General features: G+C 39.1%; 1 protein-coding gene across 1 annotated transcript in view; it reads left to right on the top strand.

Moving 5' to 3' along the window:
* The first annotated feature begins 5,092 nt into the window (after positions 1-5,092).
* Positions 5,093-23,483, top strand: part of LOC136676794 (otogelin-like) — a 474,914-nt gene continuing 456,523 nt past the window's right edge. Inside the window, exons 1-7 of the mRNA XM_066654019.1 lie at positions 5,093-5,168; positions 5,588-5,645; positions 6,058-6,112; positions 9,154-9,217; positions 10,695-10,796; positions 11,138-11,295; positions 11,812-11,933. Of these exons, the coding sequence (XP_066510116.1) occupies positions 5,093-5,168; positions 5,588-5,645; positions 6,058-6,112; positions 9,154-9,217; positions 10,695-10,796; positions 11,138-11,295; positions 11,812-11,933 (635 nt within the window). The remainder of the gene's footprint in view (positions 5,169-5,587; positions 5,646-6,057; positions 6,113-9,153; positions 9,218-10,694; positions 10,797-11,137; positions 11,296-11,811; positions 11,934-23,483) is intronic.

Genomic DNA, 23,483 nt, shown 5'->3' with positions numbered 1-23,483 from the left:
TACTTTTGCACCTCACACATTTCAGATTTTTATTTGATCAAAATTTTGAAAATTTCAGTTTATCAGGATAGTTGGCTATAGGGTGGTGGTTCTCAAACTAATCTCAGTCCCCTAACATTGTCTGAGTTGTTGTTGTTGTTGTTGTTGTTTATGTCTTGGCCAGTTATTAATATTTTGTACATTGCAAATGTTTTAGACACCTGAGAAAATGAGATTTAAAAACCTATTTATCTAAGTAGTAAGAGTTTATTTACTTTAAAAAAAAAAAAAAAACTTACTACAATCATAACAAATAATGTTATTACAGTAAGTATCAAATCAAATGACGTTGTCACAAAGCAGCAGTAAGTAGTGATATTATGTATATGACTGTGTTGGTAAAACCCTTTCCAAATATTTCCTCATGGCAGTACAGTATTATTTGACTTTATCTACCAGTGTTTAGTTAACTGAGCTTAAAAATGTAATTATGTTAAATCCAGTGTTCTGTTGATGTAACAAATCCATACGATCAAGGAGAACGTCTGGAAACAAACTTTGTTCGTCACACTCTCTCACAAAACATCTACTACATTTTAGAAAAATATCGATTACTCTATTAATATTCTTTGATGGATTTACTTGCTATGTACTAAATAATATTTAGTGGGAGCGTAAAAGTTATTTCATGTATATATAATAAATAATAATAAATAATAATAATAATATATAATAAAACATAACTGTTGTAACTTTTAGCTGGCTCCACTTCAGTACAGATACATTCTTGGGATCATCAATGAGAACTGTCACTGGACACTGATGGTAATGTTTTATGGCGGTTTGAATTAAACTCTAATAGCATTTTTAACGAACTGTCATAGCTTGTTCATGCAGTAGTTCATTCATTCATTAATTCATTATCTGTAACTGCTTATCCAGTTCATTTTTTAAATTTATTCTGTCAAACATTTTTTCAAGTGATGTTTATATAACATTATTAATTTCAAAACTAATTTTAACATGTTAAAGGTTGTGATCCCATCACAGAAAAAGGTTCTCTACCTAGATCCACTAGGAGAGAATACTGCCGAGCTAAAGAAGTGTCAAGAGGTCACAAGGTAAATCTAGTACTGGTGGTGTTCTGTGAAAATGGTGTTAAATGTTTTTCAACTTAGTAATTTCTATATATTTCAGATCATTTATGAGACAAAAGGGCCTGAACGTGTCCAGGTGGGAATGCAACTCTGTTTCACATCCATGCCAAAAGGACAGCACTTCCTGTGGGCCCTTTGTATTGAAAGTTAGTATTACTGGACATGTGAAATGAAATGGTTTTCTAATTCAGATTACAAATTCAAAATTGTTACATATTTGATTTAAAAGCAAATTTTTTTTGTCTAGGTATTTCACAGCATGAGAGTATTTTTCTCATTTTCAATAAAAATGGGCAAAGTCATATATTCTTTTGGTTACTTTCGGTTTGCTGAATGTATCCTTAAAGAGAAGCCTGTTAACTTCTGCACAACTGTGAAAGGCTTGGAAGAGTTAAGGAAGGAAATAGCGACTGCTCTTCTTCAGAGTACTGGTTGGTGAATCTATTTTAAGCATGAAATATGCAGTTATTTTACTTCTTTAAGTGGCCCATGTCCTGCATTTTTGTATTGTATACTCTTTTATTTTATAATCTACTTGAAATGTGCTGTGCTGTGTGTTGTGCTGTTTTATAAACTATTAATTTTACATGACCATTTCATAAACCATCACTATCCTTTAAAAGTAAGCACAATGATTTTTACTCTGCTTATCAAAGCAATATTTGTAAATGGCCTCTCTTCTGATTGGCAGTGCTATATTGCACCTCATTCAAAAAGCAGTCCAGGCTGAAACATTTCTAATAGCTGGCGTTCATGATATCACAAAAACAAGTAACACACAACAGGCTGATTAGTTTACTTTTGCAGATTCGTTTCAATATACAGACATTTTGACAATTTTAATGAATTAACCTACTACATATAATTTCATTTAAAACACAATTACGAGAATTAATTTACTCATAATATGGGCCCTTTAATTTTTTTTTTAACCACACTGAATTATATAGCCGCTGAAAGTTTAATCATATTCTTTTTCACAAAACACTTGTCATGGTGTTTTACTAGATGACCTAAACGATTTGTGTCACTTCTGTGGGGAGAGGGAAAACACCCATGAAAACACTGACTGGGTAATTACCATTATTTTATCTTAATCTTTTTGTTATTTTATTTACAAAAGTGTACAATATAATAAAATATTATTCTGATATTAGCTTATTATTCTAATGACCAACAGCCATAATGTGAAACTTTAATATATTTATATTTAAACATTCAGATTGGATGTGAGCGATGCCCACAATGGTATCACGTGAGCTGTGTAAGAATGCCTGCAGTGGACACAGACTACATTTGCGATGCTTGCCACATACACTGAATATAATTGACTGTTAAAAGAGTAAATAGTTATGATTACGTGTGTATTTTATGTAACATTTTATTCTTTCTTGTTTGTTTTTTATTTGGAGTTGTTAATTGGATTTATTTATATATATTTTATATTATTGAGTTTTGGGTAATTGGAGGGATAAATGTTGAAAGTTGTAATATATAATGTATTCAGTAAAGAGGACAATATAATTTCTAAAAAAAAATGTATGGTTTTGGTTATTTGTATAATAAATATCCTTCTGGTATAGCTGCAGTTCTAAGCAAAATTAAATTAGAGGTAGGGTTAAGCACAGACTGTGCTTTATGTGTATTAGGCCTTACAGTTCAGAGATAAGAGAAGGTTTTTATTTTGGCAGGTGTAACAACACCATTGCCAAAATAGTACTCCCCCTTCAGAAATCCCCCCTATATAAGCTACAGTAAAATACATTTGAGGGTAACTTCTACACACCATGACATGTCACCAAAATAAATTGGAAGTGTATCAGGCTTTACATTCCAGAGATAAGAGGGGAGTATTATTTCGGCAGGCGTAATAATAGCATTGCCAAAATAGTACTCCCCCTTCAGTAATCCTCCGTATATAAGCTACATTAAAATGCATTTGAGGGTAACTTCTACACACCATGACATGTCACCAAAATAAATTGGAAGTGTATCAGGCTTTACATTCCACAGATAAGAGGGGAGTATAATTTCGGCAGGTGTAATGATAGCATTGCCAAAATAGTACTCCCCCTTCAGATACCCCCCCTATATAAGCTACAAAATGCATTGAGTAATATCGACATTTAACATTTGTGGGGCTTTACACACCACACACAGAAAAACATATTTGGAACCCAGTTACATGCAACAGTGTTAACAGGATAGAAAAAGAACATAGTTAAACCAGCAATTTCACCAGCAAAACCTACATGAAGCAGTTTACCCCAGCATTTATTTCATGCTGATCTAAACTGATGTTTTTAACCAGGGGTTTGAGGGTTTAGTCTGAAGACTGTGCCTAAATATATATACTTTCTTTCCTTTGACAGATTCTTGTTTAGGTAGTGCAGTGCTTTTTGGTTTACTGCTCACCATAATGAAATGTGTATAACCCAGCTCAGTAAGCACAGTTGATTTATTATAACACAGCTATTTTCATATAGTTTAATTATTTCTTTTCAAAAGCTCTGAAAATTACAGGATGTCAGACAATGATGAGAGATTCCCTTGGTGGTTGTACAAGGTTGTGTAAAAAATAGGTTGAGTGTAAAAGTAAATAAATAAATAAAAATGAAACTAGTGCTTGATGCCACTTGGCACTGTTTTCTGTGAGTGAAAATAAAAGATTAACAATTTTTTTATAAACAGGAATAACAGTAACCCGTTAAGTCCGTGTACGTCTTCGTGGGGCGCGTGCACGCGAAGGGGAGTCGGATTCTGGCAGGGAGTCTGTTTTCGGCACAACACCGGCGTGCGTGATTCAGCCCAAAGTGTGGGCCGATACAATTTTGCTAGCTGGGATACCACACACAAAGCTTGTCAGCGATTTTGTAAAACAAAGAAAATATTTATTTCATGATTTTGGCTTGCTTTATGTGTTGTGAAGGTAAACTGTTCGTTACTTTCTGCTTTTGTCCATGAAACGTTAAAAGCAATGCACGCAGTATTAGGTGCGCATTAAACGCTTTCGTTCACCATGGCTCACTGAATCTGCATTTGCGAATAAGGAGCTAGCTAACTTCAGCGTCGTCTCAGCCCCGACAGCGACCATATATCGGTCCACTGGCATGAAAAGGTTGGCACACCACTGACTGTACACCACCGATGGTCCACCATCGGACCACTCAGATTACTGTCCTGTACAGGATATAACTCATATATACTCTCAAACAGATTTTAAATTCACAGAGACTTTTGTTCTGGAAAACAAACTAATACAAATATGAGAGATATAATAATGAGTATAAGTCTGATATAATGATTATGATAAAAATGTTGACACTGTGCTGGATTAAACTTATTTACTAATCTTATTTATAAAGGATAACAAAATAAACTAATGAAGGAAAAAAATGTAAATTGGACTGTGAATGGAAAATTGCTAAAGTGTGGCATTTTGTCTAAAATTCTGTTTAATCACCAGCGGTCCGCCCAGAAAAACGCGGTGTAAAACACTAGTGGACCTCCAACTTTGCTCTCAGTGGGACAACAGTGGTCTCCTTGCTATCAGCAAGCCCGCAGGTACAGGAGTGGTTGCCCTTTAAATTGATGTAAAGATGTAATACATTGGCTAAATCCAGTAAAACTGTTTAATTGTACATGATATAACTATTTGTGTCAAACTGCCAGCTTTTACAGTCTACAGTGGAGGCAATATAGAATCTAGAGGACAGGCTGTTTAAATATATAATTGCCATGGTTCAGCCCCTGATGTCCTAATGATTTAGTTACGCCCCTCCTAGAGATCAGGAGAAGCAAGAAGCTGCTGCTCATGCATACATACGGGGAGCACGAGGCTCAGACTGAGAAGGAACTTTCTCAAAATATGTGTTAGTTTGGTGCACTTGCTCTGAGGCTGTAAAGGATATTTTATTTATTTATTTTTTTTGGTTCCACTTATGTTGGAACGAGAAATGGATCCTGATATATATCTTCCTCACAAAAAACGTTCGTATGTTTTTTTGTTTTATTTTTGCTTAATACATCAAGGTAAGAGCTTGAAAATTTTAATATTTACAAAGATTTTCTCTACAAGCCTAAATTCTCTGTTGGGTATATTGGTATGCAAAAGATGATTTGTAAAAATGTTTTATTCATTGTCTAAGTGAAAATGTTAACATCCTCTCAACAAACATAAATATGGCATTTTACAACTCTGAAATTAATTTTCTGTACATAATGAATAAATTCATACTATATTAATAATTATAATCGAAATAATAAATACCATTTATAAAGTGCTTTTCATATATCTTAAAAAGGACTGCCCAAACCTTTGTATTACAACTGTATGTAAATCAATAAATAAATGCAATGCATGTGACATCAAATGCAGCAAATTTTGTAAGGCGTTGCCTCTATATAAATCTGTCCCCAGATGCAGTTTTTACCATTGATTTTCTTTTCAGCATGTTTTTCTTGGGGCATTGACACCATGAATTTAACTAGACATTATGGTCTTGAACAGTAAGTGTAAACAATTTCTTTTAAAATGTTCATGATTTCAGTAATAACTGGGTACAGTGGAATGATAAATGAATTTTTTGTCAGGCCATATTCCTTATGTTGTCTTGCCAATCTGTATGTCTAAATATATCAATTTTAAGGTAGACATTTTATAGGTGTTCATCTTACAAACCTTTTTTTTATTTTATTTTGTAATGTTGCAAATGTATAATTATTGTATTATTTACATTTTTAATTAATAATATATTTATTATTACATTCTTTGATTGCATGGTGTATGTAGTATATAATTTATATTTATATAATTGGAAGTGGAAAGTCTCTTTCAGTCTAGTGCTTGCTTTTCCGTCTAACCCAAGTGCTGATTACCTGTGAAGAACAAACAATGCCTTGTTCTCTGTGTGTCACGCAGCGAAAGCAGCAGGATAATGGTGGCGAAATGGGACCCTGGTTCCCAAGCGGAGCAGGTAGGAGGGATGCAGAGTTGCGCTGAAGCGCTGCACTGAAACACAATGGGTCCAGACACCTGGACTAAATACAGTTACATAAGGTTAAATGCATATAATTACAGATAGAAATGTGGCATACTATTACTAATTCAAATAAATAAATCCAAATAGATTTTAGAATGTTTGAGATGAGATGAGTTTTCAGGAAACAAAAACTATTTTCAGATAAAACAACCAAATATTATTTTACCTACTGATAATTGAAATTATTTTGGGTGAACTCAGTTACAGCTAATAGAAATCTAACACCAAAATAGAAATTTCCTAACACCTAACTAATTTTTCAGTGTACTACTTTCACAGAGTTATGAACTTACTGTAACACTGCATACAGGCTTGAAAATTTTCCACTAAATATATTTCTTGTTAAAATATGTAAGGTACTATTTGGATGTTTTTCCACAATGTCCCATTAATGATTCCATCCCCACCCAACAACTGTTGGGTAACCTATTCAAGGCTCATTGTCCATGTACAAAAGACACATTTTCTGTGGGCTGGTATGTACTTCATGAAGTAACATTGTATTCATTGTTAAATGTACAGAAATCTGTTTTTAGAAAATTTAGAAGATTTAGAATTTTTTACATGAATAGACAAAGCATTCTTAAGTGATGTTTAATAAATGAGCAGCAAACACAAAAAGCACAGCTTGTTTTGTTTTGTGAATAAAGGCCATCGTTTCAGTACAGTAAGCTGGTTTCAGGTGTCCCAACAAGCTGCTGAGCTGCTATTGACAGCCCCCCAACCCCCCGCCCCCCAACCCATTCCTGGAGACACTGGCCTCCTTCATAATGTGTTGTCAGAATTCATCCCCTTTGTAGTCGTGTAAGCCTCATGAAATTGCTGAACTCTCAGATATCAGTTGTGATGTGCAAGAATAAGCCAGCAGTTTCAGTCAGATAAGAGAAAACCACTTTATACAAAATGTTTAACAAAAACTAATTTCATGTCAAACAATGGGTCTGTCGAAAACCCTTTTTAAGTAGACAGCATTCTAAGGTTGTCTGTTCTCATGAGGCAACATATTGAGACTGTAGTTAGAGAGCGTATGGAACATCGTTGGGCTCAAAACATGTTGGATCCTCCGTATTAACACGTAACGTATAATTTCATGTTAATATGCTTACATGTTTTTTGCATTTACATGTTAACACGTTTCGAGCGTGTTAACACGTTAAGTTTGTGTATTTGGATTTTTTCGCTGTGGGGAATCATGATGTTCATGATGCTTTACTGCCACCCACTGGTGTATGCCATTATTGCTGAAACAACATAAAAACTTAACTTACCAAATCATGGAAAAATCCAGTGTTTAATGTTCTGAACAATGTCCTTTGGGGGATTTTGTATAAACATAAATACATTGTTGAACATTTTAAAGCATAAAGCATAGTTCACACACACACACACACACACACACACACACACACAAATATTTCGTTCAATTCCATTTTGGAGATTTAACCTCTCACGTTTTTAATGTATATATAGAAGTAGATATACATAAATAAAACATGAGTAAATTATTGTATATGTATTTTTGAACACACTTTCAGAAAGAGAAGGATCTGGAAAGATTGTTTCTATTGACACTGTTTTGTTTCACAGTATGCCGTTAAAAGAATGTACATAATTTATCAGTGTGAATGAATTATGCCTCAATATGTGTCACACACAGTGTGAGAGAATAGTAATGCTTGTTTGATATAATATTATGCAAAGTCTTAGAGCATTTTATGAAGGTTTATAATAATATGCATGTTTACAAATGTTAAGGTATTAAACACCATAGATATTTATTGTGGAAAATAAATTTCCAGTTGACATGGGGAATAGCTCACTATTTTTGCTATCTTCACACTGCTCACGTAGGGCTCAATGTAGCCATGGGGCAGTGCTTAGCTCACTATGTTATGAATAATTCAGATGAAACATAGGGGCTACATTCACAGAGGATTTATGTTTCGTTGTCAGCTACAGTGTGTGACGCAAGTCCTATTATGAATATGTAAGTATACCCGGATGTGAGGCCTCCTATTGGCAGAAACCTTAAAAAGCATGTAAACATGTTCTTTTTGGTCACGACTCAATTTTACGCGTAAGGGCGCAAAATTTTAATAACGTGTTAACACGCACATTTAGAGCCCAACCGCATTCCATAAGAGTGATTGTATCACGGGTTTTCCCCTCCCACCGTTTTTTTTCTTTTACCTCTGTGTTTCAGCGTGGTAGATTCTAGACTTTCCGTTTTTAGCGCGATTTTAATTAATTTTACTTTGGAAGAACAGTGAAATGGATGGGAGTTGTTCTTGCGTTGCATCCTGGGATTGCCTTTGTGGCTTAGGAAGGGTTTGATGCTTTAAAATTTGGCCAAATTAAGATATTAGTAGGGCGGCACGGTGGCGCAGCAGGTAGTGTCGCAGTCACACAGCTCCAGGGGCCTGGAGGTTGTGGATTCGATTCCCGCTCCGGGTGACTGTCTGTGAGGAGTTGGTGTGTTCTCCCCGTGTCCGCGTGGGTTTCCTCCGGGTGCTCCGGTTTCCTCCCACAGTCCAAAAAAACACACGTTGCAGGTGGATTGGCGACTCGAAAGTGTCCGTAGGTGTGAGTGTGTGAGTGAATGTGTGTGTGTCTGTGTTGCCCTGTGAAGGACTGGCGTCCCCTCCAGGGTGTATTCCCGCCTTGCGCCCAATGATTCCAGGTAGGCTCTGGACCCCCCGCGACCCTAAATTGGATAAGCGGTTACAGATAATGGATGGATGGATGGAAGATATTAGTAGGAAGCATAATGAGGTGTTTAAGAATTAGGACAGCCTACAAGTTGGGAGGATGCACACTGACGTAAAATGTTCTCTAATTAGACAGCCTGCTAGGTTTTGGGACAGACCTATAAATATCAGTGTCTCAATGTCTCACACATCAGCTATTTTCAAATAAATTGATTCATGAAAGCAAGGCCCTGAATCATGTTAGGTTTGCTTTACTTCTGTCCATAGGAAGTCCTGCTGAGCAACACAACAGAACAAAATGAAGCACTGAAGTGGGCAGGCCGCAGAGCCAGTGGTAAGGGCACATGTGTGCAGTAAAGTCAGTGTAGAGGGCCATAGCCATTGATATAATGCCTCCACAAGCACCAGTAAAAGCTGCTATTCAGTTTGGCATGGACTGGAAAAGTAGGGTAGGTGGATTTAGGCATCATTGATGTTCAGCCATTCTTCATCTAGATTTCGAGGTTGCCTTCCCTGGTAGACTCAAATCTGGGGATTTACACATATAAGCAAAAACAATAATCTTCAGATCAGATAACACTTTTCCAGTAATAAACAATCCAATCACTATGCCATAATTTGTGAGAACGTCAACTTGTTCCAAGAGAACCTTTTCAGTGGAAGATTGCAAAAAAGATCTTTCACCATCTAGAATACATAATGTGGCAAATTTCAGGAAGTCAGCAAATCTTAGCATAAAGGCCAAGAGCAGAAAACACTGCAGGTAGTATTTGAGAGACTGTATAATTGTGATGGACATAGCCATATGGGCTCGAGTGTATTTTGCAAAGCCATACTCACTTAACACAGTCCACCACTGAATCAAGAAATGCAACCTGCAACTCTTATACAAAGAAGAATTTTCATAAAACATCCTCTGATCTGGAAGTAATTTGAGATAGGGTGAAAGATGGTGGAAATATGTTCTCTGGTCAAACAAGTCCACTTCATTTTGTTTTTTTGGGAAAAACGGACACCAGATTCTATGTGCCAAAGATGAGAGACCAACAGACTGCTACCAACAAAAAGTGCAAAAAACAGCATCTCTGATAGCATGGGGGTGTATCAGTGAATGTCAGCTGCATATATGTGAATGTACCATTGATGTATATTGGTATTTTGAACACAGGCTGATGTCTATGACATCTTTTCCAATTTGCTCCATTACTCTTTCAGCAGGACAATGACAGTTTGTATGAGTTACAATAGCAAGCATTTGTATGTATAAAATTTTTGTGCTTGACTGGCCTGTCTCCAGTCCAAGTCTGTCTCCTATCAATAATGTATGGTGCATCAAAATGATTAGAATCAGACAACAGTGACTACAAACTGCAGAGTAACTCAATTCTTATATACAGCAAGACTTGACAAAAATTCCACTTGCAAAATTGCAACACTTTCTATCTTCAATTCCCAAACTATTAAGAAGAATAATTAAATGCAAAAATGATCCAGTGACACAGTGGAAAACATGCATACATTCCAGCTTTTGTGAGTATGTTGCAGGCATTTATTTCTTAATCAGTTTATATTTTTAACAAATAAAATATAAAAAGTTTGTTATGGAAAACAATGTGTTACTTATTACACATACCTGATAGCAGAATATGTTGATAGCTATAACATATAATAATAATAATAATACATTTTATTTAATAGCGCCTTTCTAACACTCAAGGACACTTTACAATTACATTATGAATGTAATTCATACAATATGAATGTGCAGAATATAACATACTGACACTTCTTGTATTTAATGTGTGCAGGAAAGAACTGTACATTCTTCTGCTTGAATGGGGGTCAGTGTGTATATCCTGAGTCCTGCAACTGCTCTTTGTATCAGGCAACTGGATCACACTGCCAAACAGGTAACTACCAAAATATAGCATCAATTGCTGCACAAAAGTCACTCTACCTTCAGACCTGAAATCAGGCACAAGTCTACTCTCCATCCTTCCACCCTGAGAAGACAATTCTAAAAATCTGAAGAGAGTCATTTTTAAAAAGAAAATGAAAAGGTGACATCGTAACATAATAAATGCAGTAACATATAGAAATTATATTTTACATGTGTTGTTTGTTTTTATTTTTCTGTTTAATGTCCTGTTAATGTGTGTTCCTGAAGCTGAAAAATTATGTATTACTTAATGTATGTGCTTTCCTTTGTATTGAAAAATATGGCTGTTTGTTCAAGTAATATATATTTTAGTTCCTAATAGAGGGATGGAGAGGGAGATGACATGTCGCTCATGGGGGCAATACAATTATGAGACCTTTGATGGGCTTTACTACTACTTTCCTGGCAAGTGCAGCTACACACTGATGAAGGACTGTGAAGATAACACACAAGCGAGTGTGTCCATACAGGTATATTCACACTGTAAAAATGCCTCTGAATATCTTATTTGATGCTTCTATATTATGTGACATGTTATGTTTAATATTAACTCAAGTTATTTTTAATTGTTTCGGTTTTTAGGGTTATAGATTTTTTTGGCAATTAGCACTGGTTTGAGTTCTTGCAGTATGTTTGCTACATGGGCTGTAGTGTGTATGTGTGTGTGTCTGTCTCTCTTGCCTGGGAAGATATTTGTTGGCCAGCTTAGAGAATACTCATTATTACAGACATTTATATCCATTGTAGTTGAATACAGTAATTATGGGCTGTGCCAAAACAGATTTAGCTTTGTTCCCTGAGCTAATGGTAATCCAGGGTATTCAAGCTGCTTTAGACATTCTATGGGCCATTTGCTTAAGTGCCAATATTGTTTGTCAATGAATTAAAGGGATGGCCGAAGGTAATTCAGGACATTGAGCATGCCAGCACTCTGCATTTAATTACAGAATGCACAACTGATATTTCAACTCTTTATGGCATTGCAGGTACATAATGATCCAGAATGCACTTCTCTCCCATATTCCTGCACCCGTTCAGTAAGCCTTTTCTTGCCGTGGAAAGACGAGATTAGGTTACAGAACTTCAACGTCACTTTTAAAGGTCAAAGGTAACAAATACTTACAAACATTTCCATTAACTCAACACTAAAGCAATGGATTTTCCACAGAGTGAGTTTCTATGACTGTTTTATGTTTGTTTAGTTTCAGAAACCAAACTCATTGTAAAATGTGTTTTATTTTCTTAGTGAAAATAAATGAATAAATCATTAATAGGGAAAGACTAAATATAATCTTAAAAAATAATAATGTAAAGATGTATCAACTGCCTAAAGCACATGTGAACATTATGGAATATACATTAACATAAAATAAAAATAAATTACTTTGTAATCCTATTATAAATCTTGAAGCATTGTGATAGGGACAGTGCACAGGACCTTAAAATGTCCCCAGCAATCAAGTAAAAATTTGTAAGTTTACCAGGGGTATCCACCATATATTACAGTGACCCTTGAAATATTGTGAACCCTTTTAAAAATTTGACCTAAAACTTAATCAGATATTCATACATTCAAAATCCTAAAATTAGTTTTAATATGAAACAAATGACACAAAAATATTAGACCTAGTCACGTAATTCAAGGAAAGCAATTCAATATTACATACATGCAAGTGTCAAAAATATGTGAACCTTAAGCAAGTACTCAGGTCTATCAAAATATGAACTTCACAACACATTGATGGAAGGGCATGATGTTACAAAGAAAAGAGAAGGGCGATGACTTCAGAAGAAGAGTTGTTGAAGCTCATCAGGCTGAAAAATATTACAAACTCATCTCTAAAATGTTTGAACTTCACTAATGCAGTCAGAGAGATAGTGTACAAATGGAGAAATTTCAAGACTTAATATCCTCCCCATGAGTATTCAACCAACAAAACAAGGTGTGTAATGCTCCAAGAGGTCACAAAGAACCCAAGGTAACTCCTAAGCAACCAAATGCCTTTTTCACACACCCCTTACAAATGGCAGCATATATTGCTCTAAAATCTGTATATGTAATTCAGCAATAATGGTACCTGCTCTTACAAACCTTCAAGTCACCCATGGCATGTGCATTAATGCACCCTCACATAATGTTGACCTTTGAACTCGGTGCCACAATTCTGTGCAGATATTTTGAGTGAAAAAGAAGGATTTTTTTGTACATATAGAAACTTAATACATTTGATAGATATTAATTTATTATGCAAGGATTCTTACATTTTATGAAAGAAAAATAAATGCTGTACTCGAATTAAAATATACAGTGTTTTCTACTACCTAGTCTCAAATACCTTTCACCAGTTAACCTGGCCTAGAACCTCCTACTACGGCAAGAAAAGAAATTTGACTGACATGACATGATGATATTTCAGATGTAAGATGTAAGATGATATTTTGTCGGCATGGTGGCGCAGCAGGTAGTGTCGCAGTCACACAGCTCCAGGGACCTGGAGGTTCGATTCCCGCTCCGGGTGACTGTCTGTGAGGAGTTGGTGTGTTCTCCCTGTGTCTGCGTGGGTTTCCTCTGGGTGCTCCGGTTTCCTCCCACAGTCCAAAAACACACGTTGGTAGGTGGATTGGCGACTCAAAAGTGTCCGTGAGTGTGTGTGTGTGTGTATGTGTCTGTGTTGCCCTGTGAAGGACTGGCGCCCCCTCCAGGGTGTATTCCCGCTTTGCGCCCAATGATTCCAGGTAGGCTCTGGACCCACCGCGACCCTGAATTGGATAAGCGGTTACAGATAATGAATGAATGAACGATTCACATTGGACCAGTACCCATTGGAACGAAACGATACAGAAGCAGATGTACAGAATGCAACTGCATCTGTGTACTTGTGGGTGGATCATCTATGACTGAGATTATCTACATTCTATGTATATGCAGAATTCCTCTCTCTACAATCTCAGTCTCGTTCTCCAGCATGTGCAGTGTCCTTCATTCATGAAATGCGAGTGGAACGAATTTGTACTTAAATCATTAATAAATCACTTTTATCTGATTCATCAAAATGTTCATAGTCTCAAAATGTTCATAAGTACTAACAAAATTTACATGTGAGTAATCTCTGAAAGGCACAAAGTATCGTCTGATATGACTGAACTGTAAATAGCATTTATTAATAATAAATGAATGAAATGCAAATAAATGCATGAAATAAATAAAAAATCTAATTGAATTTCTCAAAACATGCCTCTTCCTAATACAGTGTATGTGGATCATTGCAATGTTACATTAGGGTTTGTAATACCCCACTTGTGTTGAACTGGTGGATTAAATAGACAGATCTTAACATGTTTCTGGTTTATAAGCTGGGTGATGGCATTTGGGTTAGTTAATAATCGAGATCAATTCTTTGGTATGAGGGCAACATTTTAAAGCCAACTTTGAGAAAGGTGTCCAACAAATCCTGTGCAGTTCCCAAATGGTTTAGCTGCTGTCTGTGCTTGGCTCCTGTATGGAAGCACATCTGTCTCATCAGACTTTGAAATATTACCACCTTTGAATTTGTAGCACTGATATTATTTGCACTGAAATAATGCATCTGAATTTTCAAAAGTTGCTTTTGAATTTAAATCTTCAGATTTCCACCTCTGAATATTTTGATTCTCAATTAGGCATCTGAATATAATTGCTCTTGAATTGAACTCGTGAAATTTCAAGAACACGTTTTCACTCTTATTATTCAAGGTTAATAAATTCAGATTTAAAAATATTCAAGCTTAAAACAATTCAAACAACATATTTTGAAGTTGCTCAAATTCTATAGACCAAATTCAGATGCCAAAATACGAGATAAAAAATTCAGAGTACACATCCAGGATACAAAGGATAAGCAACCGATTGATTTGGATTTTCTCTTTTACCTTAAATGGTGCACTAGTTGCATCCTGAAAGGATCACTGAAGACACAATATAACAAACTATTGATATCCTGAGTATGAAGAAATGTCAATGTGGAATTTTTGTCATGGTCCTGTGAACATAGCAAGTGACATGATGAATATGTAGAAACATGAACTTTGGAGTATATTTCCTATGACATTTTTATTTTTTTAATTGACAGATTATCAAGAATCTGAAATTGATATTACAGAAGGTGTAGTAAAAATATAATATCCCAAAGTGCAGAGTTTAATTAATAAAGTTGTGTTTGTTGGTAGATCATTTCTTTATTGTAACAATGCTTTTTGGCAATACATATTATACCATTGAAAAGCCTGTTAATTTCCCTTTTCAATTGTGCCACATTTGTAAGGAATGTACACGTGGCGGTTCGATATAGGGTGGTTGGATTACTCTTCATTCAAAAAGAAACCAGATGAGACGGATAATTTCCGGGCAGTGCTCTTCTATTTTTCCACCATCAGAAGCCACACACTCACTCTCTACTCTACTCACTTCCCCAATCAGCAACACACTGTACATTCTGTGGATCTGGCTGAGTGCCATTATTAGAAACAATGTGACCTAGGAACTGGAAATGGTCTTTGGCCAAATAGCATTTAGCAGGGTTTAACTTGAGACCAGTTGCTTGAAATCTGGAGAAAACCTCTTCCAAATGAACGGCTGAAAATCAGAATATCGTCCAAGTACACTAAAGAAGCCATCAGAAGCCACAAACTCACTCTCTACTCTACTCACTTCCCCTTTATCCTTACATCACATGACTTCTTCAACCAATCATAAATCAGGATCAATATTTGTGGTAATAAACAATGAACAGTAAATCCCTTAAATGTTTGGACTTCTGCCAGAATAAAACTAAAATTTAAAAGGTTAAACAATTTAAAACTATAACATTTAGTCTGTCTATTGGCCCAATTTATCCCTTACAGGAACATGCATTTGTAGGATGAGTGTCACGCCTTCGTCCTGTCTGTCTGTTGTCCCCGCCATGTGCTTTATTCGCACATGGCTATGTTTTGTTTATATCCTTGTCTCCGCCCTCGTCCCGCCTCCTCGTCCGTGTCATGTGTCAGCCCGTCCTCGTTATCTGTCCAGGTGTGTCTCGTTTATGTCTGTATTTAAGCCCTCTTGTGTCACGTCCTGTTTGTCGTACATTTCTCATTTCACCTTTGTTCAGTCACGTTGGTTCACCTTTCTCATGTCGGTCGTGTTTTCTTGTCTGTCCGTCTGTCTCCTCAGCTTCTCCCCGTCTCTTTTCCTTTATCGTTGTTTTCGCTGTTTGTCCGTCTGTCACGCTTACCCTGTCTAGTTCACCGTGTTTTATTTAGCTTGCTTTGCTCCGTTTGTTTTCGTTCTGTTTTAGTCTCGTTGTGTTGTTACATCTGTTATTAAATATACTGTGTTTTAGCGAGTGCGTCCGCCTCATTCAATCCGCCCCTCGCTCCTGACAGAATGTACGACCACCAGGACGCAGCTAGCACAGACTCTATGTTCGACAGGGCTGCGATGTGGAATAGCCGGCTCCGACAAATGCATGCCACAGTGGCTCAACGCCTTCGGGAGGAATCGATTCATGAGTCAATTCATGAGTCGAGTGATTGCTCCAGCGCGAGTCGTAGGAGCCGGCGGAAGAAGCGTGCTGGAGTTCCCCCCTCGCTGGAGGATTACCCCCTCAGGTCCGGGGAAATTTTTGGGGGGGCGTTAAGGGTAGGGGCTGTTAGCCTCACCTCCGTAACTCCGAGGTCTGAGGCTAACAGGGGCGCACCTCGAGGTGATCTGATGGGTGCGCCTGTGAAACCCCCTAAACCCTTTACAGCTCCAGCGCGAGCCCGGCGAGCAGCACGAACTCCTGTCCTCGAGAGCGCGGCTCCTCCTGCCGCGCCTGTCTTCGTTAACGCGGCTCCTCCTGCCGCGCCTGTCTTCGTTAACGCGGCTCCTCCTGCCGCGCCTGTCTTCGTTAACGCGGCGCCTCCTGCCGCGCCTGTCTTCGTTAACGCGGCGCCTCCTGCCGCGCCTGTCTTAGTTAACGCGGCGCCTCCAGCTGCGCCTGTCCTCGAGAGCGCGGCACCTCCAGCCGCGCCTGTCTTCGTGAGCGCGGCGCGCGCCTCTCCTGCCTCCGAGGACGACGTCGCTGCAGGTTCCCCTGCCTCCGAGGACGACGTCGCTGCAGGTTCCCCTGCCTCCGAGGACGACGTCGCTGCAGGTTCCCCTGCCTCCGAGGACGACGTCGCTGCAGGTTCCCCTGCCTCCGAGGACGACGTCGCTGCAGGTTCTCCTGCCTCCGAGGAGGAAGTCGCAGGTTCTCCTGTCCCGTTGACGGCGGCACCCGCCGCTCCAGTCCCCGTGAAGGCGGCACCCGCCGCTCCAGTGTCCGTGAAGGCGGCACCCGCCGCTCCAGTGTCCGTGAAGGCGGCACCCGCCGCTCCAGTGTCCGTGAAGGCGGCACCCGCCGCTCCAGTGTCCGTGAAGGCGGCACCCGCCGCTCCAGTGTCCGTGAAGGCGGCACCCGCCGCTCCAGTGTCCGTGAAGGCGGCACCCGCCGCTCCAGTGTCCGTGAAGGCGGCACCCGCCGCTCCAGTGTCCGTGAAGGCGGCACCCGCCGCTCCAGTGTCCGTGATGGCGGCACCCGCCGCTCCAGTGTCCGTGAAGGCGGCACCCGCCGCTCCAGTGTCCGTGAAGGCGGCACCCGCCGCTCCTGTGTCCGTGACTGCGGCGGCGCCCGCCGCTCCTGTACCCGTGACTGTGGCTACGGCCTCCCCTGTCCATGTCCGTAGGTCGGCCCGAAGGACTTCAGGGCCGATCCCCAGAACTGTGCCCAGGCTGGTTCCTCAGACTGTCCCACAGACATTAGCCAGTCCTGGGCACTCCCCTGTTATTTTGGTTCCCTTGTCTGTCCCTGTCATGATTCCCGTTTCTGTCCTTGTCCCAGTACCCGTGTCAGCCTTTGTCTCTGTCCCTGTACCTGTTACTGTATTCATGTCTGTCCCCGTAAACGTCTTGGTCCCTGTTCCCCTACCAAGTCCAGTCCAGTCTCCTGTCTTGTCTAATGTCCAGTCCCCTGTTAGTCCTGTCCAGTCCCCGTTTCAACCCTCTGTCTTGTCTCATGTCCAGTCCCCTGTCAGCCCTGTCCAGTCTCTGTTTCAACCCTCTGTCTTGTCTCACGTCCAGTTCCCGTATCCGTCCAATGTCCAGTCACCTGTCTTGTCTCCGGTCCAGTTTCCCTTTCAATCCCCTGTCCAGTCTCCAGTTCCGTCTCCGGTTCAGTCTAGTGTCATGTCACCTGTCCTGCCTTCTGTCCAGTCACGTACCCCTGTCCAGTCTAACGTTCCTATCCTGTCCAGTGTCTTGTCACCAGTCTCTGCTCCTGTCCAGTCCCAGCACCAAGTTCTATCATCTGTCCCGTCTTCTGTCATGTCCAATGTAAAAAACCCTGTCAAGTCCCATGTGTCCACTCCTGTCCTGTCCAGTCCGTTCTCGTCTCTTGCTGCCCCCCTTTGTCAGTCTCCTGTCATGTCCCATGTCCCGTCTCGTATATTCGGTCCTGTCGTGTCCCCAGCTCCTGTGTCTGTTCCCGTCCTGTCCTGAGTCCTGTCTTGTTTTCCGTGCCCTCTCCAGTGCCAGCTCCTGGGGGGTTTAGGAGTACGCGCCCGGGAGTTGCGCGTTCTTGGGGGGGGCATCTGTCACGCCTTCGTCCTGTCTGTCTGTTGTCCCCGCCATGTGCTTTATTCGCACATGGCTATGTTTTGTTTATATCCTTGTCTCCGCCCTCGTCCCGCCTCCTCGTCCGTGTCATGTGTCAGCCCGTCCTCGTTATCTGTCCAGGTGTGTCTCGTTTATGTCTGTATTTAAGCCCTCTTGTGTCACGTCCTGTTTGTCGTACATTTCTCATTTCACCTTTGTTCAGTCACGTTGGTTCACCTTTCTCATGTCGGTCGTGTTTTCTTGTCTGTCCGTCTGTCTCCTCAGCTTCTCCCCGTCTCTTTTCCTTTATCGTTGTTTTCGCTGTTTGTCCGTCTGTCACGCTTACCCTGTCTAGTTCACCGTGTTTTATTTAGCTTGCTTTGCTCCGTTTGTTTTCGTTCTGTTTTAGTCTCGTTGTGTTGTTACATCTGTTATTAAATATACTGTGTTTTAGCGAGTGCGTCCGCCTCATTCAATCCGCCCCTCGCTCCTGACAATGAGTAGAGCTGAGTATGTGGGTTGCACCCATGAAAGATTTGCCAAAATCTCTTGGCCAAAGCCAATTACATTGTACAACTTATGTTTATAAGTAATTTCTTCGGTTTAATTTGTATTAGCTCCATCTCTCAGTGCTGTTCAAATGAAAGTCAAATGTCCATATGTTTAAATATGTTAAAAAAGACAAAGGCTTTCATGGGGTGTCCTAATTTTCACATGACAGTATCCCCAAAGTTCATGTTTCCACATTCTGATATATCACATGCTATGTTCACATAAAAAAAAATTCCACAGTAAAATTCCTTCATCTTCAGGATATCAATAGTCTGTTATGTTGTGTCTTCAGTGAGCCTTTTAGATTTGTGAGACATTTTGAAAATAAAGAGATAATATCCGCGGAAGAAGCTAAACGTGTAGTTTTTCCACTGTATGAAAGTTGTGTTTTTTGCCAAAGTTGTGTTGTTTTTTTGTGTTGTATTTTGCCATCTAGCAGCGACAGAAAGCAACTAGGGCACCATTTAAGGTGAAACAAAATCTTAATCAATCGGTTGCTTATCCATTGTATACTGGATGTGTGCTCTGAATTTTTTAACTCGTATTTTGGCATCTGAATTTGGTCTATAGAATTCGAGCAACTTCAAATTATAGTGTTTGAATTTTTTTAAGCTTGAATATTTTTAAATCTTAATTTATTAACCTTGAATAATAACAGTGAAAATGTGTTCTTGAAATTTCACGAGTTCAATTCAAGAGCAATTATATTCAGATGCATAATTGAAAAGAAAAATATTCAGAGGTGGATATCTGAAGACTTAAATTCAAAAGCAACTTTTGAAAATTCAGATGCATAATTTCAGTGCAACATAAACTCAGTGCTACAAATTCAAAGGTAATATTTCAAAATCTGATGAGACAGATTTGCTTCCATACTCCTGAGACATTGGAACATTTAAGACAGGGGTATTTAAGCCCAAAACATCCAAGATTTGTCCCAGGATTTTTAAGCTATGTTACACTGAATACACTGTAACTGGTGCGATGGTGTGTGTGCCAAAATTATAGAAGTGCAGTGCCAGATTGTGTGGTTACACTGCATCCTGTCACTGTGCCCAATGTTTTATAAAACTTGCTATATACAAACAAACATATTTAAAGGAGTTCTTAAAGCTATAGAGACAGTTAAATGGCCCAAACTCATAGAAGGAGTTCGTGTCAACGATAATGCAATGCCTTTAGCTTCCATTCAGCTTCCCCCTCCATTAGCAAAATTTCTTAGGACAAACTGCAGTGCAGTGCAAATGTCTAAGGCACCTAAAATTATTGTTATTATTATTTAAAATAATTTATCTTCTCAATAAGCGTGATGCTTGTATAAATAATATTGTCATAATTGCAGGGAGGATGATGGAAGCAGACTTACACATAAACAATCTTATTAAATACTAGAAAAATACTATAGAAAAAATACAACCAGGACACTAGAAACAAACTAGTACAGAAACAAAATAGAAAATGACTGTGAACTGGTGTAGATGCACATGAAACACTGAAATGATGAAACACACCTCTACACAACACCAAACAAATGTGTTGAACCACGGGGTTAATTAATAAACGAATATATATATATATATATATATATATATATATATATATATATATATATATATACATATAGGGGTTTAACAATGAAACTGAAACACCTGGTTTTAGACCACAATAATTTATTAGTATGGAGTAGGGCCTCCTTTTGCAGCCAATACAGTGACAAGACATGTACGCTTCTTTGGGGCTTCTCCACACCGTAACTCCCCCATGGATGTGGGGAAAACAGTAAAGGTGAACAAAAGGTGAAAAAAGAGAACAATACATGTTTCACATTGTCCACAGCCCAAGATTTGCACTCTTTGCACCATTGAAACCGACGTTTGGCATTGGCATGAGTGACCAAAGGTTTGGCTATAGCAGCCCGGCCGTGTATATTGACCCTGTGGAGCTCCCGATGGACAGTTCTGCTGGAAACAGGAGAATTGAGGTGCACATTTAATTCTGCTGTGATTTGGGCAGGCATGGTTTTATGTTTTTTGGATACAATCCGGGTTAGCACCCGAACATCACTTTCAGACAGCTTCCTCTTGCATCCACAGTTAATCCTGTTGGATGTATTTCATCCTTCTTGGTGGTATGCTGACATTACCCTGGATACCGTGGCTCTTGATACATCACAAAGACTTGCTGTCTTGGTCACATATGTGCCAGCAAGACGTGCACCAACAATTTGTCCTCTTTTGAACTTTGGTATGTCACCCATAATGTTGTGTCCATTAAAATATTTTGAGTAAAACTGTGCTCTTACCCTGTTAATTGAACCTTCACAATCTGCTCTTACTGGTGCAATGTGCAATTAATGAAGATTGGCAACCAGGCTGGTCCAATTTATTCATGAAACCTCCCACACTAAAATGACAGGTGTTTCAGTGTGATTGTCCAACCGCTGTATATATCAGTGGCGGATGCTGGTCTTTCAAGAAGGGGAAGCTCAATTTCGGCCTACACCATAAAATGTGTCGGTTTATTATTACTAAAATTCTCCCCTGCGTTCCTTTTCAAGAAAATGATCTGTGACCCTGTCGTACCAACAATGCGTCTTTTCCAGGGACTCGGCTAGTGTCCTCTCAATGGCCAGCAGAGCTAGGCTGTAGTGATGTGTCGGTTGCGAACAAACCAGTTCAAAGGGCCGGCTCTTGTAAGTGAACGATGAGAGCGGGTTCCCATCTAAGACCGAGCCATTTTTTTCTAAGTCTTGTCATTCAACCAATCAGAGAACAACAAGCAAGCTCCAACCCTCCAAGCTGAGACATTTGGACACTTCTGCCTTCCAAAAAATAGATTAAGAATATGTTAAATCAGTTAAATGTTTGTTGACAGTTGTGGTTGTTTTAATCACTACCATTGAATGCTGCTGTTTTGCACTTTGCAGACTATTTGTTTATTTTATTACCCAGAAATGGATGATTATTTAATATAATAAGTTATTTTGTAATGCCTACCTTTTGGGTTCCATTGGCTTTTCAGAGTTTCCATTTCAGAGTTTACAAGTGATTTTTTATTAAGGTGTTTAAATAAAAATTTAAAGTTATTTATAATTTAAAGTTATTATTTAAAGTTATTTATACAATTGAATGTGTGAGTGCAATCAGTGAGTTATTACAAGACAGCCATAAAAACAATTGGCCATTGCAACACTATTTATTTTTAATATTGAACAATAATATTTTGTCCATATAGTCATGTAAAATGTAAAAGGTAATATTGTTCTGTACCAGTGGAAATAAGTGGTAAAACAAAGAGCCATTTAAGAGCCGAATGAGCCGGCTCTTTATGAAGAGCAGAGCCAAAAGAGCCGGCTCCCCAAAAAGAGCCGAAATTCCCATCACTACTAGGCTGCTTAAACGGCCTTGGCCCACGTGAAGTGTGTCCGCCTGTGAGTGCTTTGTGACGGTGGAGGGGCTCAGCAGCACCCGCTGGACAGAAACTGCGATAGAAGTCAGAAAGAGTTATAGAAGTCAGTCTCCAAACACAAGCAGCTACAAAAAACCCACCAGAAATAGAAAAAATCGTTTTTTTAACAAAGTAAATGCCGCTAAGAGGTTTAAGAATGTCTCCGGTTCAACTCAGAACAGAATGAAAATGTAATGCTCTCACGGAGCTCTACACCAAAGGATCGCTGATTCGCTCATTTCGCTGTCAATCAAAAAGGGATTCAGCCTCAGACAGATCATCCAATCATCATGCACTTCGCTGCTTCGCTATTGAACTCTACTGTTTAAATCACTGCGGGAATGATTGAGAGGAAAGCCGCGTCTTTACCAGCGATTAGAAGCTGATTCTGAACAAAAGTTGAGCGCATTGTAGTGCATATTTATTCAATGACATGTACACACAAACAGGATTTGATCACTTATTTTTTGATATTTTAGGGGAAGCTGAGCTTCCCTTGCAGTCTTAGAGCAATCACCATTATATATATTATATATTGAATAATTGTATTTTATTTTTTCTCCCTTACTGCTCACTTGTATATAGCAACTTCCCCTCCTCACTCTACCACTAGCAGTCTTCCTTTTAGAAATTCACAAGTGAACTTGGACACCATACAAATCCTAGCATTTGTCCTTAAGATACGCAGTGCAGGTGATTTTTAATTCAGGTGAATTTAAAAGGGATTGACAAGATTAATCCTGGTTGAATAGAATTAAAGCACAGCTAACATTGCAGAAGGGACTTCTCCATTGGAAGCACATGGAGATAGCCTATGGGATGAGGCATTCTCTGTCCTGACAAGCCTCACCAGTGATGTGATACCTGGACTCGCAGAAATTGTGCAAAAGGCTTCACAGGCCAGTCATGAACACATGGTGGGCAAGTGAATAGGTGACCACTAAACAGATATACTCAAGAGCAAGCCCCTAACTGAAGCATTAGGTCAAATAGCCATCCTAGATATAGTACAGCTCAGGGCCAATG

This window comes from Hoplias malabaricus, chromosome X2 (assembly GCF_029633855.1).
Source record: "Hoplias malabaricus isolate fHopMal1 chromosome X2, fHopMal1.hap1, whole genome shotgun sequence".
Taxonomy (NCBI): domain Eukaryota; kingdom Metazoa; phylum Chordata; class Actinopteri; order Characiformes; family Erythrinidae; genus Hoplias; species Hoplias malabaricus.
This window is presented reverse-complemented; position numbering and strand designations above follow the sequence as displayed.